This window comes from Elephantulus edwardii, unplaced genomic scaffold (assembly GCF_000299155.1).
Source record: "Elephantulus edwardii isolate Elephantulus edwardi_28Jun2011 unplaced genomic scaffold, EleEdw1.0 scaffold00324, whole genome shotgun sequence".
Taxonomy (NCBI): domain Eukaryota; kingdom Metazoa; phylum Chordata; class Mammalia; order Macroscelidea; family Macroscelididae; genus Elephantulus; species Elephantulus edwardii.
The window spans coordinates 680,801-698,375 of NW_006400074.1; the positions used below are offsets into that span (position 1 = coordinate 680,801).

At 41.2% G+C, this 17,575-nt stretch overlaps 1 protein-coding gene and 1 pseudogene across 2 annotated transcripts in view; both read right to left on the bottom strand.

Annotated features, from left to right (window-relative positions):
• Positions 1–17,575, bottom strand: part of PIGL (phosphatidylinositol glycan anchor biosynthesis, class L) — a 127,554-nt gene that overhangs the window by 18,758 nt on the left and 91,221 nt on the right. The window contains exon 3 of the mRNA XM_006901399.1: positions 3,863–3,953. Within this exon, the coding sequence (XP_006901461.1) occupies positions 3,863–3,953 (91 nt within the window). The remainder of the gene's footprint in view (positions 1–3,862; positions 3,954–17,575) is intronic.
• Positions 13,708–17,575, bottom strand: part of LOC102859274 — a 30,545-nt pseudogene continuing 26,677 nt past the window's right edge. Inside the window, exon 4 of the transcript XR_439020.1 lies at positions 13,708–13,815. The product of XR_439020.1 is annotated as an AP-1 complex subunit sigma-2-like (transcript). The remainder of the gene's footprint in view (positions 13,816–17,575) is intronic.

A 17,575-nucleotide genomic window follows, 5' to 3' on the forward strand; every position in this document is an offset into this window, starting at 1 on the left:
GAGACAGAAATGACAAAAGCAATATAAGTTCCTAAGTAGAGACTGTTTTTGCTGTTATGTGTCATTGAGTTGCCCACAATTCATAGCAACCCTATGTACAACAGCTCTGAAGGCTGTCCTGTCCTGAGCCAATCTCACTGAGTCTGACACCACTACACACATTGCCCCAGTTTCTGTATCAATCCATCTCACGTGGGGTCTTCCTCTCCTGCGCTGTCCCTCCACCTTTCCAAGCATGATGTCCTTCTCCAAGGACAGGTCCCTCCTGGCTACATGCCCAAAGTATGTGAGATGGAGCTTCAAAAACCTAACCTCCAAGGAGAAACTTGGTTTCACCCTTTCCAAGACAGACCTATTTGTTTTCTTGGCAGTTTATGGTATGTTCAAAACTCTTCTCCAGCACTGGACTCAAAGGCATCAATTTTCTTCTGTCATCATTAATCATTGTCCAGTTCTGATGCATAGCAAGTAACTGTGAAGACCATGGCATGGATCAGGCACACCTTAGTCTCTAGACTGACATCATTGCTTTTCAGTATTCTGGAGAGGTCCCTGACAGCTGACAAGGTGAAACTACAGACTAGGTGAAGATTAATTAACAAATAGTTTCTATGTTCTGCTCAAAAGTTAGCTGAGATTTCCCACTTTTTCTTATACTTGTGCTGATTCCAACTCATGACCTCATGTGTTAAAGAGTAGAACAGCTCTGTAGGATTCTCTGTGGTAATCTTTACAGTAACAGATAGCCAGGCCTTATCACCAGCTGTACAATCTATACAAGCTGTAATCTTGGGGAATCACACTTCAATAGTTGACCCCAAAAGTATGCAAGCCCAGGATGGCTACACTGAACTTATTAATAAAAGCAATAAAATGTTACAGAAGATCAATTTCAACATGAGATGAAATAAAAACAGTTAACCATTAAAAAAACAAACACAACAACCAAAAACCAAACCAAAACAACAAGGGTCCTAGCTCTGTTCACCAAAAAGGACTAGAAAGGATGAAAGTCTAATAGCAATGAGCATTCTTAACATTCACATTGTGGTTTTAAAAACACAATCTAGTAACCTTCTTGCTGAGACCTTACATAATAGAGCCACCTCCATAACGAGATCTGCTATAAACAGCTAATGAATGAAAAGGGAGTTTCATTAGAGGAGTAGTCTACATTGACTGAATATGGAAATCTAGCAATATTAATATTCTGTTGCTTTCTGCTCCATTTGAAGTCTGTGTCTTCTCCTGTGCTTTGGACGGGAACTAAAAAGCTGCCTTCCATTCCAAGGAAGCTTTTGTGACCAAGTAGTAAGAAGCTGAGCTGCCAACCAGTGGCTCCACAGGAATAAGATGGGCTATCTCCCATGCCATTTACAGCTTCTGAAAACCTGCTGGAGGGTCAACCATGAATAAGTTACAATTTGATGGCACATAACAAATGAATCAGGAGACGTTTCTCTTTTAAGGTCTGACTCACGTATGATCCTGGAATTTGCCAGCTTCTCCAAGCAAATGAGACATTTCCTTAGTCTAAGTCAGGATCAGAAGAAAACTAGTCTGCTCCACTCAAACTTTTTCAACATTTCGGACACTGGTTGTCTCCCACATATTACTTCTTAATCTGGTTCCATGAATCCATTGTAATGGCCACAGTCAACTTACCAACCAGACTTATTTTTATTAGGGAAGTAGCAGGCCACAACTAGGGATCAGGGCCAACTTTGCCAGGCAAGACAACTTCCAATAGCCCTCAGCTTCTTTTAGGTTGTGACCACTGGCAGGCCCTCTCTCACTGCTCAGTCACTGGCCCTCCTGTGTGTCTATCTCACTTGGATAGGTGGTCTAGCTCTTCTGGCTCTGTCACTAAAGCCTGGAAGTACCTATCTCTGGCTGCGAGCTTCTTGCCAGAAGGTTTTCTGCTCTCTGTCTTTGGGCTGCCTGCTGCTGCAGCTGTTAACAACCCCACAGGTCCTGCCACTGTCTCATGCTGTCTTGAGCATTCTTCAGTGCTACAGCTCTTAATCCTTGCACTTTTTCAGGAGGTCTCCTTTCTCTCCTGTTAGGTTGGCTGCTTAGATACACAAGCTCTTTATTAATTTCAAGGCATAACCCTGCCAACAGAACTGTAAACTGACTAACCCCCACAGTCACTCATTCTCCTGGGTGGTTTCAGATGTCTTCTTTTGCACAGTAAGTTGACCTGTCTTTATACAGTATGTAAAACAGACCAAACATAGGGTAGACTGCGGCTTAATCATTTTTTTTAAGATTATAAACCTATGGCAGAAAGGTCATGCTGATGTTATTGTTGCCTTTGAGTCAAGCATGAATCACAGTGACCCTATGAACAAAAGGCCTGAAGCCCCTTTACAACTATTGACATTTATGAATGTTCACAGAGTTTCCGAAAGCATGTTGTTTAGGAAGTGAAAGCCACTCCTGCTTCCAAAGAAAGGCAACAGATCAATAAACTCATTGTACTGTACCCTGGCAAGGTGATTTAGGGTCACACAGAGTCAATTCTGGAAGCTCTAGTGGCCTAGTGGTAAAGAGCTGCACTGCCAACCCACAGGCATGTGGTCTGAATCCATTAACTGTTCCATGAGAGAAAGATGGGCCCTTCCTCCCATGTGACTATATGGCCTCTGAAAAGCTGCTGGAGAATTAGCTATGGGTCGGTTCAGACTGACAGGGTATAGCAACAAAGTCAACTCCATTACTTTTGAAATTCTCAATGTTTCTCAGCTTTCTTCTCTTTCTATTGCATGAGGAGTGAGCTGAATTGTATCTAGCTGCCTAGACTTGTAGATTTTGTGCAGTGGTTCTTGTGGTTCTTGGCAGAGTTCTATGTATTTTTAAAATTGTATTTTTAATTTATTTTTAAATTATGGTTTGAGGGAAAGTTTACAAAGCATATTCCCTCCACTCATAATCAATCATCCATGCACATTCTGTTCCACAACAACAAATACAATACACACAAGGACTGAAACATCCCAACTGGCATCTTTGAATTCTTGGAGCGGCATTTCTTTCCAATGCCTTCAGTGTGGCTTGAAATTCTTCCCTGGTTACCACTAGTTCTTGATCATGTGCTACTTCCTGAAATGGTTTCAGTGTGGACCAATTTTGTTGTTGTTGTTGTTAAAATGAGTATTAGGGAACTGGTCCTGGGCAAGTCACAGTTATGGGAACACGGGGGTGCTCTACCACACTTCACATCGCTAACTGCTTTATTCCAGGCTGTCCTGAAGATCAGTTCTGGCATGGAAGGAAATTCTCATCTTTCTCTCATAAAACAGCTGTTGGTTTGAATTTTGAGTATGTCTCACAAGAATCCAGAGACCAACTCAAGTACAGATATCATACATTAAATTAACCAAAGATCAAGCCAAGCTAATGCTAATGCTTTGTAAAAGTAATTTTGCATCAATTGTCTTTAAAGGTTCCTTCAAGAGGTTTCCATGATGTTAAATGAAGTGATATAATTTTATATTTTCAATTGAAGTAGTATTATTTTTACAAAGCTATATCTCATTCTATCATGTATCCAAATTAAATATTAACATAACTGCACACCTTTGGGATGGCAGTTCAGGTCCCTACCCAGTAAGCCACCAGAGCTCCCATAGAAAAACCATCTGCTTCTACCAGGCCACTGATAAACAAGTTGCTCTGTTTCAAAAAGATCTGAAAGATGTGTTTGTTCCTCTGTAGAGGTAAGAGTGCTGGAAGTTTGGTTTCTTTATGGAGTATACCTAAAGGGAACAGAAGTGGGAGGACAACCAAGGGAAAAAAAGGCTGTAGAAACCAACTGTTCCAAGGCCCAGGCTTTCCTTTAGGGAGGATAGTCCTTTACCAGGCTGATGTCATTTGCTTCTATGTGCTGGAGGAGGATGCTGGCCACATGTTGTGTGTCCCACTGTATATGTGGGTCATCCGGGAAAGCCCTGTAAGGAAGAAGCACAACATGAACACCTTATCTAAATAAGCACTTTATCTAAATAAGTACAAAGTTCTCCCAAGGTCTAGTACATCAATACCAGTTCTGTGATATGAATCAATTATATGGGTGGGTTCATAACCTTAAAGTTCTTATATTTCAAAAAAAGATATCTATAAACGTAAAAGAACTAGAAATTAATGTAAAATCACACACAGCATATTTGGGGAACTTTGTGCTGTTTGTTGTCGTGAGTTAAGAAATAGATATCAATAGTCAGACCATGAGTTGGGGAGCCAGACATGTTAATAATTTAGACACAAGACAGAATGATATATAAGTTTGTAAAAGTAATATTAATAGTGCTTCAATTGAAACTCTAAAAACATATCACTTCATTTGCCTCCATAGACACATCTTGAAGGAAACTTTAAAGACAAAAGATGCTTACAAAGTCCTTAGGCATTAGATTTGAACCACTTGGCTTGGTCTTCGGTTACTAGTGTTCTGTATATGTCCTCTGTTTTGAATTGGCCGCTACATTCATGTAGGATATACTCAAGGTCATATTTTGACTCTCATGGACTGATTTTCATTTTCTTCAGAATCATGCAGATTTTGTATATAAGCAATTGAATATCTGTTCTACAGCTGGTCCTTGGCCTGGTTCTGATTGATGATGTTGAGCTTCTCCATCATCTCATTACACTGATGCAGTGGATTTCATTCCTGTGTATCCCATCCATGAGATTCCTGTGCATTGCTGCTTTTAATGTTGTGGAATAAGTGTATTTGTAATGAATAAGTTGTTGAACTTGCAAAATTCTACCAGGGAATCCTCGGCATCCTTTCTATTATCAAGACCTTACTTTCCAACTACTAATCCTTTCTTTCCAAATTTTGCATCTCAATCACCAGTATTTATCAATGAATACTTGATATTCTTGACTGAATATTTTACTAATATCATACTGCAGAAGATGGGGAAAAATTTTTCAATTTCTTACTCTTTTGCTTTAGTGGTTGGTGCATATATTTAAATAATAATCATATTAACTAATCTTCTTTGTAGGTATATACTTATTATCCTATCACTGATGCCACTGTACAATAGGATAGACCTTGCTGTTATTTTTTATGATAAATGTGATGCTATTACACTTTAATTTATCATTCTTTTTTTTTTATTAGTTATGTGTGTGAGTACCATCAAATCAGATTTGACTGGTACAGGAGGAGATTGTTCCTCCTTCTCCAGCAGAACATCTGGTGGATTTGAACCGCACACCTGTGGGATTGCACTGCAGCTTCTTGCCACTAGGCCACCAGAGCTCGCCTAATTTATCATTCTTAAAGCAGACTATATGACTGAGTTAAAATGGTCAATACCAATCCATTTCACCTCACTAATGCCAAGCAAAAGCTTTTTTTTTTTTTTACACCTTCGCTAGGAGAATGTAGAGAAGCTAAAAAAGAGAGAGAGAGACATGTTGAAACAGAAGAGCTGACTACAACGCAGTTGACCAAAGAGAATAAGAGGACACTACACAGGAAAGAAAGCATTTGACTGTGTGGCTCATAACAAGTGTGCCTGACACCGAGAATAATGTGAATCCCAGATCACTTGATTGTGATCATGTGGAATCTGTACCTGAAAGAGGAGGTTGCTGTGCAAACAGAGCAAGGGAACACTCCATGGTTTAAAATTCAGAAGGGAGTGTGTCAGGGTTGTATTTTCTCTCCATACCTATTCAATCTGTATGCTGAGCAAATTATTCGAGAAGCTGGACTCTATGAAGAGGAATGTGGCATCAGGATTGGAGGGAGACTCATCAATACCCCTCATTATGCAGATGATACAACCTTGTTTGCTGAATGTGAGGACTTGAAGCACTTGATGCAGAAGATCAAGAAATGCAGCCTTCGGTATGGATTGCATCTCAATGTCAGGAAAAGAAAGATTCTTACCACTGGACTGATAGACAGCATCATGATGGATGGAGAGGAGATTGAAACTGTCAATAGCTTCATCTTGCTTGGATCCACAGTTAACACCCTTGGTACTAGCATTCAGGAAATAAGGAGATGCACTGCACTGGGAAAATCTGTAGTTAGAGACCTTTCCAAATTACTGTGGAGTAGTGATATCAGTTTGAGGACTAAGATGCGTCTGATTCAGGCCATAGTCTTTCCAATTACTTGCTATGCATCTAAGAGCTAGACAATGAATAAGGATGACAGAAAAAGAATTGATGCCTTTGAGCTGTGGTGCTGGAGAAGAGCAATGAACATCCCATGGAAGGCCAAAAGAATGAACAGGAGAGGGTGCAGGAGTGCTGAGAATGATGAGACTTTGCCTCACATACTTTGGGCATGTTGCTAAGAGGGGCTATTTCTTGGAGAAGGACATGATGTTGGGAAGGGTTGGAGGGTCAATGAAGGAGAGGAAGACCCTCAACTAGGTGGAATGGCATGGTGACTGCTGCAATGGGCTCCTTCCTGTGTGTCAGGAAGTGTGAGGATGGTACAGGATAGAACAGGGTTCAGATCTTTTGGTCATGGAGTTGCTATGAGTCGTACTCAACTCGACAGCACCTAACAAAAACAACAACAATTTAATCTGTATGCAGAGGAAGTAATTTGAGAAGCTGGACTATATGAAGAAGAATGTGGCATCAGTATTAGATCAGCATCTAGATGACACAATCTTGTTTGCAGAAAGGGAAGAAGACTTGAAGCACTTACAGAAGAAGACCAAAGACTAGACAGCATCATGATAGATGGAGAAAAGACTGAAGTTTCCAATGATCTCATTTACTCGGATCCAAAATCAACACCCATGGAAGCAGCAGTCAAGAAATTAAAAGACATATTATTGTTTTTACGTGCTATCGAGTCATCTGCAACTAATAGTGACCCTATGTACAACAGCCCTAAACCCTCCTCTATCCTGTGCCAATCTTATTGTTTCTGACACACCCACCCCCACTACCCCAGTCACTGAGTCAATACATCTCATCCAGGGTCTTCCTCTCCTGCACTGTCCCTCTATCCTCCCAAGCATGACATCCTTCTCCAAGGACTGGTCCTTTCTTGCAACATGTCCAAAGTATGTGAGATGAAGCTTCAGAATCCTTGACTCCAAGGAGCAGCCTGTTTTCACCTTCTCCAGGACAACCTGTTTGTATTCTTAGCAGTCCATGGCATTCAATATTCGTCTCTAACGCCACAACTCAAAGGCATCAATTCTCCCTCTATCATCCCTAGTCATATTCCAGCTCTCTGTTGCATAGCACGTAGTGGACACAAGAATTTCAGGAAATAACATATGAGCAAGAGCCTATGGTGATGAAGAAAAAAGTTAATGCTGCTCTGAAAGAATTGGCAAAAAGCCAAGGCCCCGGGACTTGATGGTATATCAATTGATATATTTCAACAAACAAATGCTGCCCTAGATGTGTTCACCAAGTTGTGCCAAGAGATCTGGAAGACAACTACCTGGCTAAGTGACTGGAAGGAGCTCTGTATATGTTCTCATTCCAAAGAAAGGTCATGTGACAGAGTGTGGAAATTATTGAACAATATCATCAATATCACATGCAAGCAAGATTCTTCTGAAGATTATACAAAAACAACTGGAACAAGGACATCTTTATAGTGGTAAAAGGCAAGGTTGTCATTTAAAGACTAAGGTGCATCTGACCCAAGCCATGATATTTTCAATTGTTTCATATGCATCTGAAAGTTACACCATGAATAAGGAAGACTGATGACAAATCAATGCCTTTGAATTGTGATGTTTGCAGAGTCCTGAATATGGCAATTTTCTGTCAATATACTGTTCTGGCTGTTTTTGGATAATCTTCAGCAAGTTTTACTTGCATTCTATATTAGTGACATTTTTTAACAATTTCCACATTCTGCAGGAACTCCAGTGTGGTAGCAGCACAACTTGTTTAAGGTACTACCTCTAACCATGGATTAACACACATTAAACACCACCACATGCAGAAGACAGTGCTGAGGCTGGCTCTAAAAACTTTTGAGGACAATATTGATCTTTTCATAGACAGTGTTTGGTGGAGCTCCCCAATTAAATCAAGCTTGGAAGCAGGAGTGGCATACATTTCTGAAATAGCCTGCCTCAGGAAACTCTATGGAGAAACAATGAAAGCTATTCAAGTGTTCAGGTGTTATTCAATGAAAGTTATTCAAGTTTTCAGAAACCAGGTGTGGGTTCTGTCAGTCTTTTGGTCATCTGGCTTTGGCAAGGAAAGCAGCTGGGTACTCTTCCTTTCTTCTTCAGCGCAAATGCAGACTCCACACAGTCTGCTGCTGGAACCTGACCAGTGTTTGGCAACAGCTTATCTCTTCTGAGAAACCTCTGAGTCTCACTCTTGTGCACTGTACTCTGAACTCTAATACAGTCAGAGGAGGCTTACATGCCCTTATTTGGTCTTGTGGCTTATCTAGCCAAGGCAGGAAGTATCAGGCTAACTCACCTCCACCCTACCTCCAGAAGATTTCTGAAGTGAAATGACTTCTTTATCATCTAGACCAGGCAAAGGTCAGTAACTCAACATTAGAACATGTGGAGAGGGAAGCAGCTTACTTAGGGGTTGAATGTTAATATTGTGGCCAAGTGAGTCATTCTGGGGTACATGACTTCTGAAGTGCAGTGGAAACCAATAAGCAGACTGTGTAGGAATGAAGTCTAGGCTGAGGGAAAGTTTGAGAAATGACATACTAAAGTGAGGTCAAATAACTCTGAGAGTGTATTTGGGTCACTAATGAATAGTTCTATATTTGTTCCCATTCCAAAGAAAGGTAACCCAACTGAGTGTGGAAACTACAGAACAGTGTCATTGATTTCACATGCAAGCAAGATTCTGCTGAAGATCATCCAAAAACTATTAGAACAGCACATCAGCAGAGAACTGCCGGAAGTCCAGGCTGGGTTTAGAAGGCGTCGTGGTACTAGGGATATTGTTGCTGATGTTAGATGGATCTTGGCTGAAAGCAGAGACTACCAGAAGAATGTCTATCTGTGTTTCATTGATTATGCAAAGGCATTTGACTGTGTGGATCATAACAAACTGTGGCTGACTCTGAGAAGAATGGGAATCCCAGAACACTTAATTGTGCTAATGCGAAACCTATACTTGGACCAAGAGGCAGTAGTCAGAACAGAGCAAGGTAACACTGCATGGTTCAAAATTGGGAAGGGTGTACGCCAGGGATGCATCCTGTCTCCATACCTTTTCAACATGTATGCAGAGCAGATTATCCGAGAAGCTGGGCTCTATGAGGAGAATTGTGGCATCAGGATTGGTGGAAGATCTATTAACAATCTGCGTTATGCAGATGACACAACCCTGCTTGCTGAAACTGAGGAGGACCTCATGCACTTGCTGCGAAGGGTCAAGGACTGCAGCCTTCAGTATGGACTAAGGCTCAATGTCAAGAAGACAAAGATTCTCGCCACTGGACCAATTAGCAGCGTCAGGATGGATGACGAAGAGATTGAGATTGTTCACAGCTTCAGTTTGCTCGGCTCCACAGTTAACACTCTTGGTACCAGCAGACAGGAAATCAAAAAGTGTATCGCAATGGGAAAGTCTGCTGTTAGGGACCTCTCAAAGGTACTCAGGAGCAACAATGTCTCTCTGGAGACTAAGGTGCGCCTGATACAGGCCATGGTCTTTGCAATCGCTTGTTATGCATCAGAGAGTTGGACAATGACTAGGGAGGACAGGAGAGTGGATGCTTTTGAGCTGTGGTGCTGGAGAAGGGTACTGAATGTACCATGGACTGCCAGGAAAACTAACAGATTCATCTTGGAGAGGATTAAACCAAGCTACTCCTTGGAGGCAAGGATTCTGGGGCTTCGTCTGACATACTTTGGACATGTTGCCAGGAGGGACGGGTCCTTGGAGAGGGACATCATGCTTGGGAGGGTGGAGGGACAGCGCAGGAGGGGAAGACCCCCTATGAGATGGATTGATTCAGTGACTGGGGTAATCGGGATGGGTGTATCAGAGGCGGTGCGGTTGGCGCAGGATAGAGCAGGGTTTAGGGCTGTTGTGCACAGGGTCGCTATGAGTCGGAAACGACTCGACGGCACATAACAACAACAACAACAACAATGAATAGTTCAAGAAAAACTGAGGAAAGAAAGAGAGTCGGGTGGGGTGGAGCATGTAGAACTAAAAAGGAAACATTTGTATACATAGCGTTATCAGTGAGTTAGAATCAACTCATAGTTGACCCTCTAGCACGTTTTTAGGGGCTGTAAATTGGATAGCAGAGGACTGTACATCGTTTTCCTCAGAGCATCTAGGCCACCAGAGCTCCATATCATCACTGGTGAGTTAGAATAAACTCATAGTTGACCCTCTAGCAGATTTTTAGAGGCTATAAATTATATGACAGAAGACTGTACATCCTTTTCCTCAGAGCATCTAGGCCACCAGAGCTCTCTCTGTGTGTGTATGAGTGTGTGTGTGTGTGTGGGGGGGTATGAATATGAAAGACAAGGCAAGGTATTATAATGAAATGTGCAAAGAGCTGGTGTCAGAAAACCAAAAGGGACAAACTCACTCGGCACTTTTTAAGCTGAAAGAACAAATTCAAGCCTAGAGTGGCAGTACTTAAAGATGCTATGGACAGAATACTGAATGACTAAGGCAGCATAAAAAGGACATGAAGGGAATATATAGAGTCATTGTACCAAAAGAATTGGCTGACAAAGTGGAACTTCATGAAACATGATATGATCAAGAGGCAATGGTGATGAAGGAGGAAGTTCAAGTTGCTCTGAAGGAATTGGCAAAAAACCCCAAAGCCTCAGGAATTGACAGAATACCAAAAGACCATTTCAATAAACAGATGCAGCCTGGAAATGCTCACCAGGTTTTGCCAAGAAATCGGGAAAACTACCACCTGGCCAATTGACTGGAAGAGATCCATATTTATTCCCATTCCCAAAAAAGGATGATCTGACAGAGTGTGGAAAAAATATCACTAATATTACACACAAGCATAATCCTGCTGAAGATTATCCAAAAATAACTGAAACATTACATCAACAAAGTACTATCAGAAATATAAGCTAGATTTAGAAGAGACTATGGCACTAGGGTGATTAGAGCAATGTCAGATGGATCTTGGCTGAAAGCAGAGGGTACCAGAGGAATGTCTATGTTTCATTAACTATGTAAAGGTACTTGATTGTGTGGAACACAAGTTTTGGTAAACAAAGAGAAGAATGGGAATTCCAGAATACATGATTGTGCTCATATGAAACCTATATTTGAACCAGAAAGCAGTCCTCAGAACAGAGCAAGGAAACCTGGGTATGGTTCAAAATCAGGAAAGGAGTGCATCAGGGATGCGTCATCCTATTTCTATACCTCTACAATCTATATATCCAGAAGAGATCATTAGGGAGGCTGCACTTTATGAAGCATCAGTATTGGAGGATTACTTATCAACAACCTGCATTATGAAGAATACACAAGAGGAAGCCTGGAAGTGTTCGCTGCAAAAGGTCAAGGACTGCAGTCTTCAATATGGATAGAAGCTCAGCATCAAGAAGACAAAGATTCTCATCACTGGGTCAATTGATAGATGGAGAGGAGACAGAGACTACTAACAACTTCAGCTTGCTTGATTCGACAATCAACACTCTTGGTACCAGCAGCCAGGAAATCAAACGATGGACTGCAATGGGAAAGTCTGCTGTCAGGGACCTATCTGGAGTGCAAAAGAGCAATGATGTCAGAGTGCAAGAGAGGAAGACTCTGGAGGATATATATATATATATATATATGGCTATTGTTTTTGTGTCATTGGGTTGCCAATGACTCACAGCACACAACAACTCTGAACCCTGCCCTATCCTGAGCCAACCTTATTGTCTCTGACATACCTACTCCCATTCCCCCAATTACTGAGTCAATCCTCTCTTATGCTGTCCCTTCACCCTCCCAAGCATGATGTCCCTCTCCAAGGACTACTCCCCTCTTGCAATATGCCCAAAGTATGTCAGACAAAGGTGTTCAGAATCCTTGCCTCCAAGGAGCAGCCTGGTTTCACCCTCTCTAGGCCAAACCTGCTTGTTCTCCTAGCAGTCCATAGTCTATCCAATACTATTCTCTAGCACCACAGCTCAAAGGCATCAATTCTCTTTCTATCATCCCTGTCACTGTCCAGCTTTTTTTTTTAAATCCAATATTTTAATCGTCATTATGTGAACACAAGAATGGTTCTAAAGTCTATCAAGTTAAAGACATTGTCTAATAATTTACATAGGATGACTATGACTCCTTCATACAATGAAAGTGATTTGACATAACAAACTTAAATATTTTACTGAAATTTTCATACAGTCCTTTGGTCTATTGTCTGATGTAATCTCTCTTTTTTTATTTATTCATTCATTGCTGCACATTTTCCTGTCTTCTATCCCCTAGTACACTTTGCAATGCACTTTTTCCGATTGTTGTCATACATATAATACCTAATCATGTATTTCTTTTCGACCATTCTTCCTCTCATCTGTCCCAATGCAATGTTCATTGTCTATCCATTCTTTTTCTATTCTCCCTTCATGTCAATTCTGTAACAGCAGTGTTTGACACTTTATTTTTTAAAAAAGCCAAACTATACTACTAAACAGATGTATGTGAAAATAATGGTTGAGATAGGTCTTTATCCCAAAGCTAAATCATAGAAACCTTAAAAAAAGGTTTTCTAGATTAAGAATCACATATTTTGGAGGAAGTGGTAGTGTGGAGAAAGTATTAGCTACCTTTCCTTTGCCTTATGCAGACAACCTTTTGAAATAACTAAATTTGTAAGGGGGTGGGGAAAGCAGATTTTGAAGTTAGCACTCCGACGAGGAAACCTCAGTCCAAGAAGGGGCATGGACAAATCTTGGTGGTCAGTGATAAGAGGAAGTTAAATAACTTTCACCTCAGGAAATGCTCTTTCCTCTGTTATCTGAATCTCATTCACATTGGAGGCTTTTCATTAACACAATGTTCCTCTGAACACAGACGGGGCACAGCAAATTGTCTTCCATGTGTGGAGGTGTGCAAACAAGGGCTGGTGTCAAGAAGAGAGCAATCACACTGTCCAGTCTGTCAGGGACCCACACTTGTCCGGCATGGCACTACAGTCGAGCCCAACCTTTTCTATTTCCAGGAAGACATTTCCCATGTACCACACACCATTTAACATCTTCAGCCTCTTTTGATGATTCCCCAGCCTGTGTGGTGGAAGTTGACACTACAACAGTTTTCTCTACCTCCATGAGAGTACCGTCCAGGACGGAGGTTTCCATCTCAGGGGCAGGAGCCAGGTTAGGAGGGCCACTCTTCTCAGAGGACCTGTTCTTTTCCTTAGATTTCTTCTCCTTGTCCATTTTTGCTTTTCTTTGTAGTCGTGTATTTTCACCATCTCCTACAGTACATGTATCCTTTTGATGTGGAAAACATCTTTGAAGGATCCCATTATAATTTTCCACCTTCTGCCCCTTAGTGCTCAGTTTCAACAGCTGGCACCAGCCGCGTACAGTGTCTCGGTGAACGTTGTTAATTGGTGGCAACTCAGTAGGTAATGGAGGAATGTCAGCCTTCTTCCGTGGTTTAGAGTCATCCTGACTTTGTGAACAAGAAGCTTTTTCTACTTTCCTTCTTTTTTTTCTTGGTCTGGTCTCCTCGTTAGGAGTTTCCAGGGAAATTGGCATGCTTGGTTGATTAGCCACTTCTGGCATTCCTTGATTCTCTCTCTAACACAGGCTCAAATTTGAGAATCACATAGTCTTCATCTTCCTGCTCCACGGAATTCTGATTCTCTTGTGAATTCTCCATTGGGACAAACATGAGGTTGATAAAACTTGGCTGAGTTCTAAAATCCACTGTCCAGCTTTTTGATGCACAGCCAGTAACTGTCAAGACCACAGCTCAGATCAGATGCACCTTAGTCTCCAGACTGACATCATTGTTCTTCAGTATTCTCGAGAGGTCCCTGACAGCCAATTTTCTCAATGGAATCCATCTTTTGATTTCCTGGCTGCTGTTGCTAAGGTTTTAAGGTGCAATGATGTCAATTCAAAGACTAATGTGCACTTGATTCAAGCCATGGTCTTTTCAAATACTTGCTATGCATCTGAAAGCTGAACAAAGAATAAGGATAACAAAAGAAGAATTGATGCCTTCAAGTTGTAGTGTTTGAGAAGAGTACTATATATCCCTTGGACTGTCAAAAAGAACAGTCCAATATCTTGGAGAAAGTGTAATATGGGTATCCTTTGAGGTATAGATGGTGAAACTTAGTCTTATATACTTTGGACATGTTGTTTAGGAGGGGTCAGTCTTTGAAAAGTTGTGGATCTGTTGTTTATAGGGTCAGCATGGGTTGTGCTAAAAATACCACCACCACTACCACCACACGCGCGCCCCCGACCCATTTTTATTAAATATATGCTCCATAAACAGCTTATCTTTCTTTTACTGCCTCCATGTGGAGTCTGATTCATAGCTGACCCTTCAGATGATTTCCAAGACAATTTCAATTGCATGAGGTGAGATTACCTAACTTTCTCCTTCAGAGAAGCTGGTGAATTTGAGTTGCTAGTGAAGTGTGGCCTATGGTTTAGGAGGTAATTCTGCAGATAACAACTATCAGAGCCCAAACATTGCAAGAAATATTTGTCCCTAACCATAAAATTGGAGGGTTCTCCCCCCTTTCTTCAGGGTAAATAAAAGTTCTGCATGTTTACCTCAAGATCTTACCTTTTTCCTTTCCCATTGTTTTTTTTTCCTCCTTTTTAATTTCTGCCACCATTTTTTCCTTCTCTTTAGCTTTTTGCCTTTCCCTTAACCTCCCTTTTCCCCCATTCTATTCTGATTCTCCTTTCTTTTGTATCCTCCTCCCCTTAGTTTTGGTTTTTCTTTCACAGTCCAATGCCATTTATATTTGTTCTGTGCTGTTTTACTTTTTCTCATCTGGCAACAGACAGCGACAATATCCTCAAAGCTAAGTCATGCACATTTCCTGCAGCTTCAACTACTGAGCAGAAGTAAGACTGGCTCTGGGCAACTTGACTGATGAAAGACTGCAACCAACACCAGTTCTCAACTGCTTTACACAATCAGTGAACAGAGAAATGCATACATACCTCCATCTCCTACCATACCCACCTCAAGACAGGTAAAACACTAAGAACGGCCAAACTAGCAAACTGAACCACTACATCCTTATGGCTCTGCCAAACATATCAATACAAAATTAAGCAAAGACAACACAGTATACTACAAGAATACTACAGTATTCTAGAGGCATAGCTTAACTTTAAGAACTGGGAAAAAAGTGACCAAAATAAGCCAGAAAATCTTTCAGAGGAAGAAATACTGTTAGAATTTCCTGATAAGGAATTAAAATTATAACAATTAAGGGTTTCCTACGGATTATTAAAAAGCACAGAAAACATACAAGTGGGGGAAAAAACAGCCAAAACAAAAAATCCAACATAACAAAACAAACAATGTAAAACTAAACAGAAAAAATTAAAGGAAAATTAGAAGCCATACAAAAACAGCAAAGTAAAACTCAGAATATCAAGACTAAAATTTCAGAAATAGTTAACATATTGGAAAGACAAAGGACTGGAACTGAAGAAATGGAATACATAATTAGTGAACTGGAGGTCAAATCCTTAAATACTGAAGTACTAGAGGAACAATCAGAAAACAGAGGAAAGAGAAATGAAGAAAGCTAAGAATTATGTGGGATTCCAGCACATCAACAGAGTGCAGGCTGGGTTTAGATGGGGCCATAGTACTAGGGATATTATAGCTAATGTCAGATGGACCTTGGCTGAAGGCAAGCATCACCAGAAGAATGTCTGGTCAACTCTGAGAAGAATGGGACTCCCAGAACACTTGATTTTGTCAATGTCAAATCTATACTTACACCAGGAGGCAGTCGTTAGAACAGAGCAAGGAAACACTCACTGCATGGTTCAAAATTGAGAAGGGTGTACGACAGGGATGTGTCCTGTCTCCATACCTTTTCAACCTGTATGCAGAACAGATTATACAGGAGGCTGGGCTCTATGAGAAGTGTGGCATCAGGACTGGAGGAAGAATCATTAACAATCTGCATTATGTAGATGACACAACCCTGCTTGATGAAATGGAGAACCTGAATCACTTGCTGTGGAAGGTGAGGGACTGCAGTCTTCAGTATGGATTGAGACTCAATATCAAGAAAACAGAGATTCTCACCACTAAACCAATTGGTAGCATCAGGATGGATGGTGAAGAGATTGAGATTGTTCACAGTTTTGGTTTGCTTGGCTTCACAGTCAATACTCTGGGCACCAGCAGCCAGGAAATGAAAAGATGTATTAAGAGACCTCTCTAAAGTGCTGAAGTGCAAAGATGTCAGTCTGGAGACTGAGGTGCATCTGATACATGCCATGGTCTTCGCAATCACTTGCTATGCATTAGAGACCTGGACAATGACCAGGGATGATAGGAGAATTGATGCCTTTGAGTTGTGGTGTTGGAGAAGAGTACTGAATAAACCATGGACTGCTAGGAAAACAAACAGGTTTGTCCTGGCGAGGGTGACACTGGGCTGCTCCTAGGAGGCAAGGATTCTAGAGCTTCAGCTGACATATTTTGGACATGTTGCAAGGAAGGACCAGTCCTTGGAGAGAGACATCATGCTTGGGAGGGTGGAGGGACGTGCAAGAGAGGAAGACCCTCAACGAAATGGATTGATTCAGTGACCGGGTAGGTGTTTCGGAGATGGTGAGATTGGCACAGGTTAGGGCAGAGTTTAGGGCTGTTGTACATAGGGTCGCTATGAGTTGCAGGTGACTCGACGACACATAACAACAACAGGAACACCATTAGGAGGAATAACTTGTGATTAGAATTACAGAACAGTAAGACTCCAATAGAAGTGGGCACAGAGAAAATCATGGAAGATTTGCTGGAAGAAGAGTTCCATGTATTATGGGAAACTAGAAAATATACATCCAAGAAATTGGGAAAATCTCAAACAGAAAAGACCCCAAAAGAAAAACACCAAGATATTATGATATTTGGTACCGTAATTAAAATTTCCAAATTAAAGACAAAGAATGCTGAAAGAAGCTCAAGAGTGGGGGGGTGGGCGGGAAGTTACTCAAAAAGGAGAGCCAAAAAGACTAAGCTTCAATTTTCCAGTAGAAACCATGCAGGCAAGATGGCAATGTGCTGACACTTATAAAAGTTTGAAAAATAAGATGCCAACCAATAATTAAAACCCCTCAAATATGATGGTGTGAAATTAGGGTATCTCTAGGTATACAGAAACTTTAGGACTTCGTGAAAATCACACCAACCTTATAAAAATATACCAAAAGGAGTTCTTCAGACAGAGACTCAGTAACAACAGACAGATGTTGTTGTTGTTATGTGCTGTCAAGTCGCTTGTGACTCATAGCAACCCTATGTACAACAGCCCTAAACTCCGCTCTGTCCTGTGCCAATTGCACCATATCTGATACACCTATCCCAATTGCCCCAGTCACTGAACCAATCCACCTCATAGAGGGCCTTCCCCTCCTGC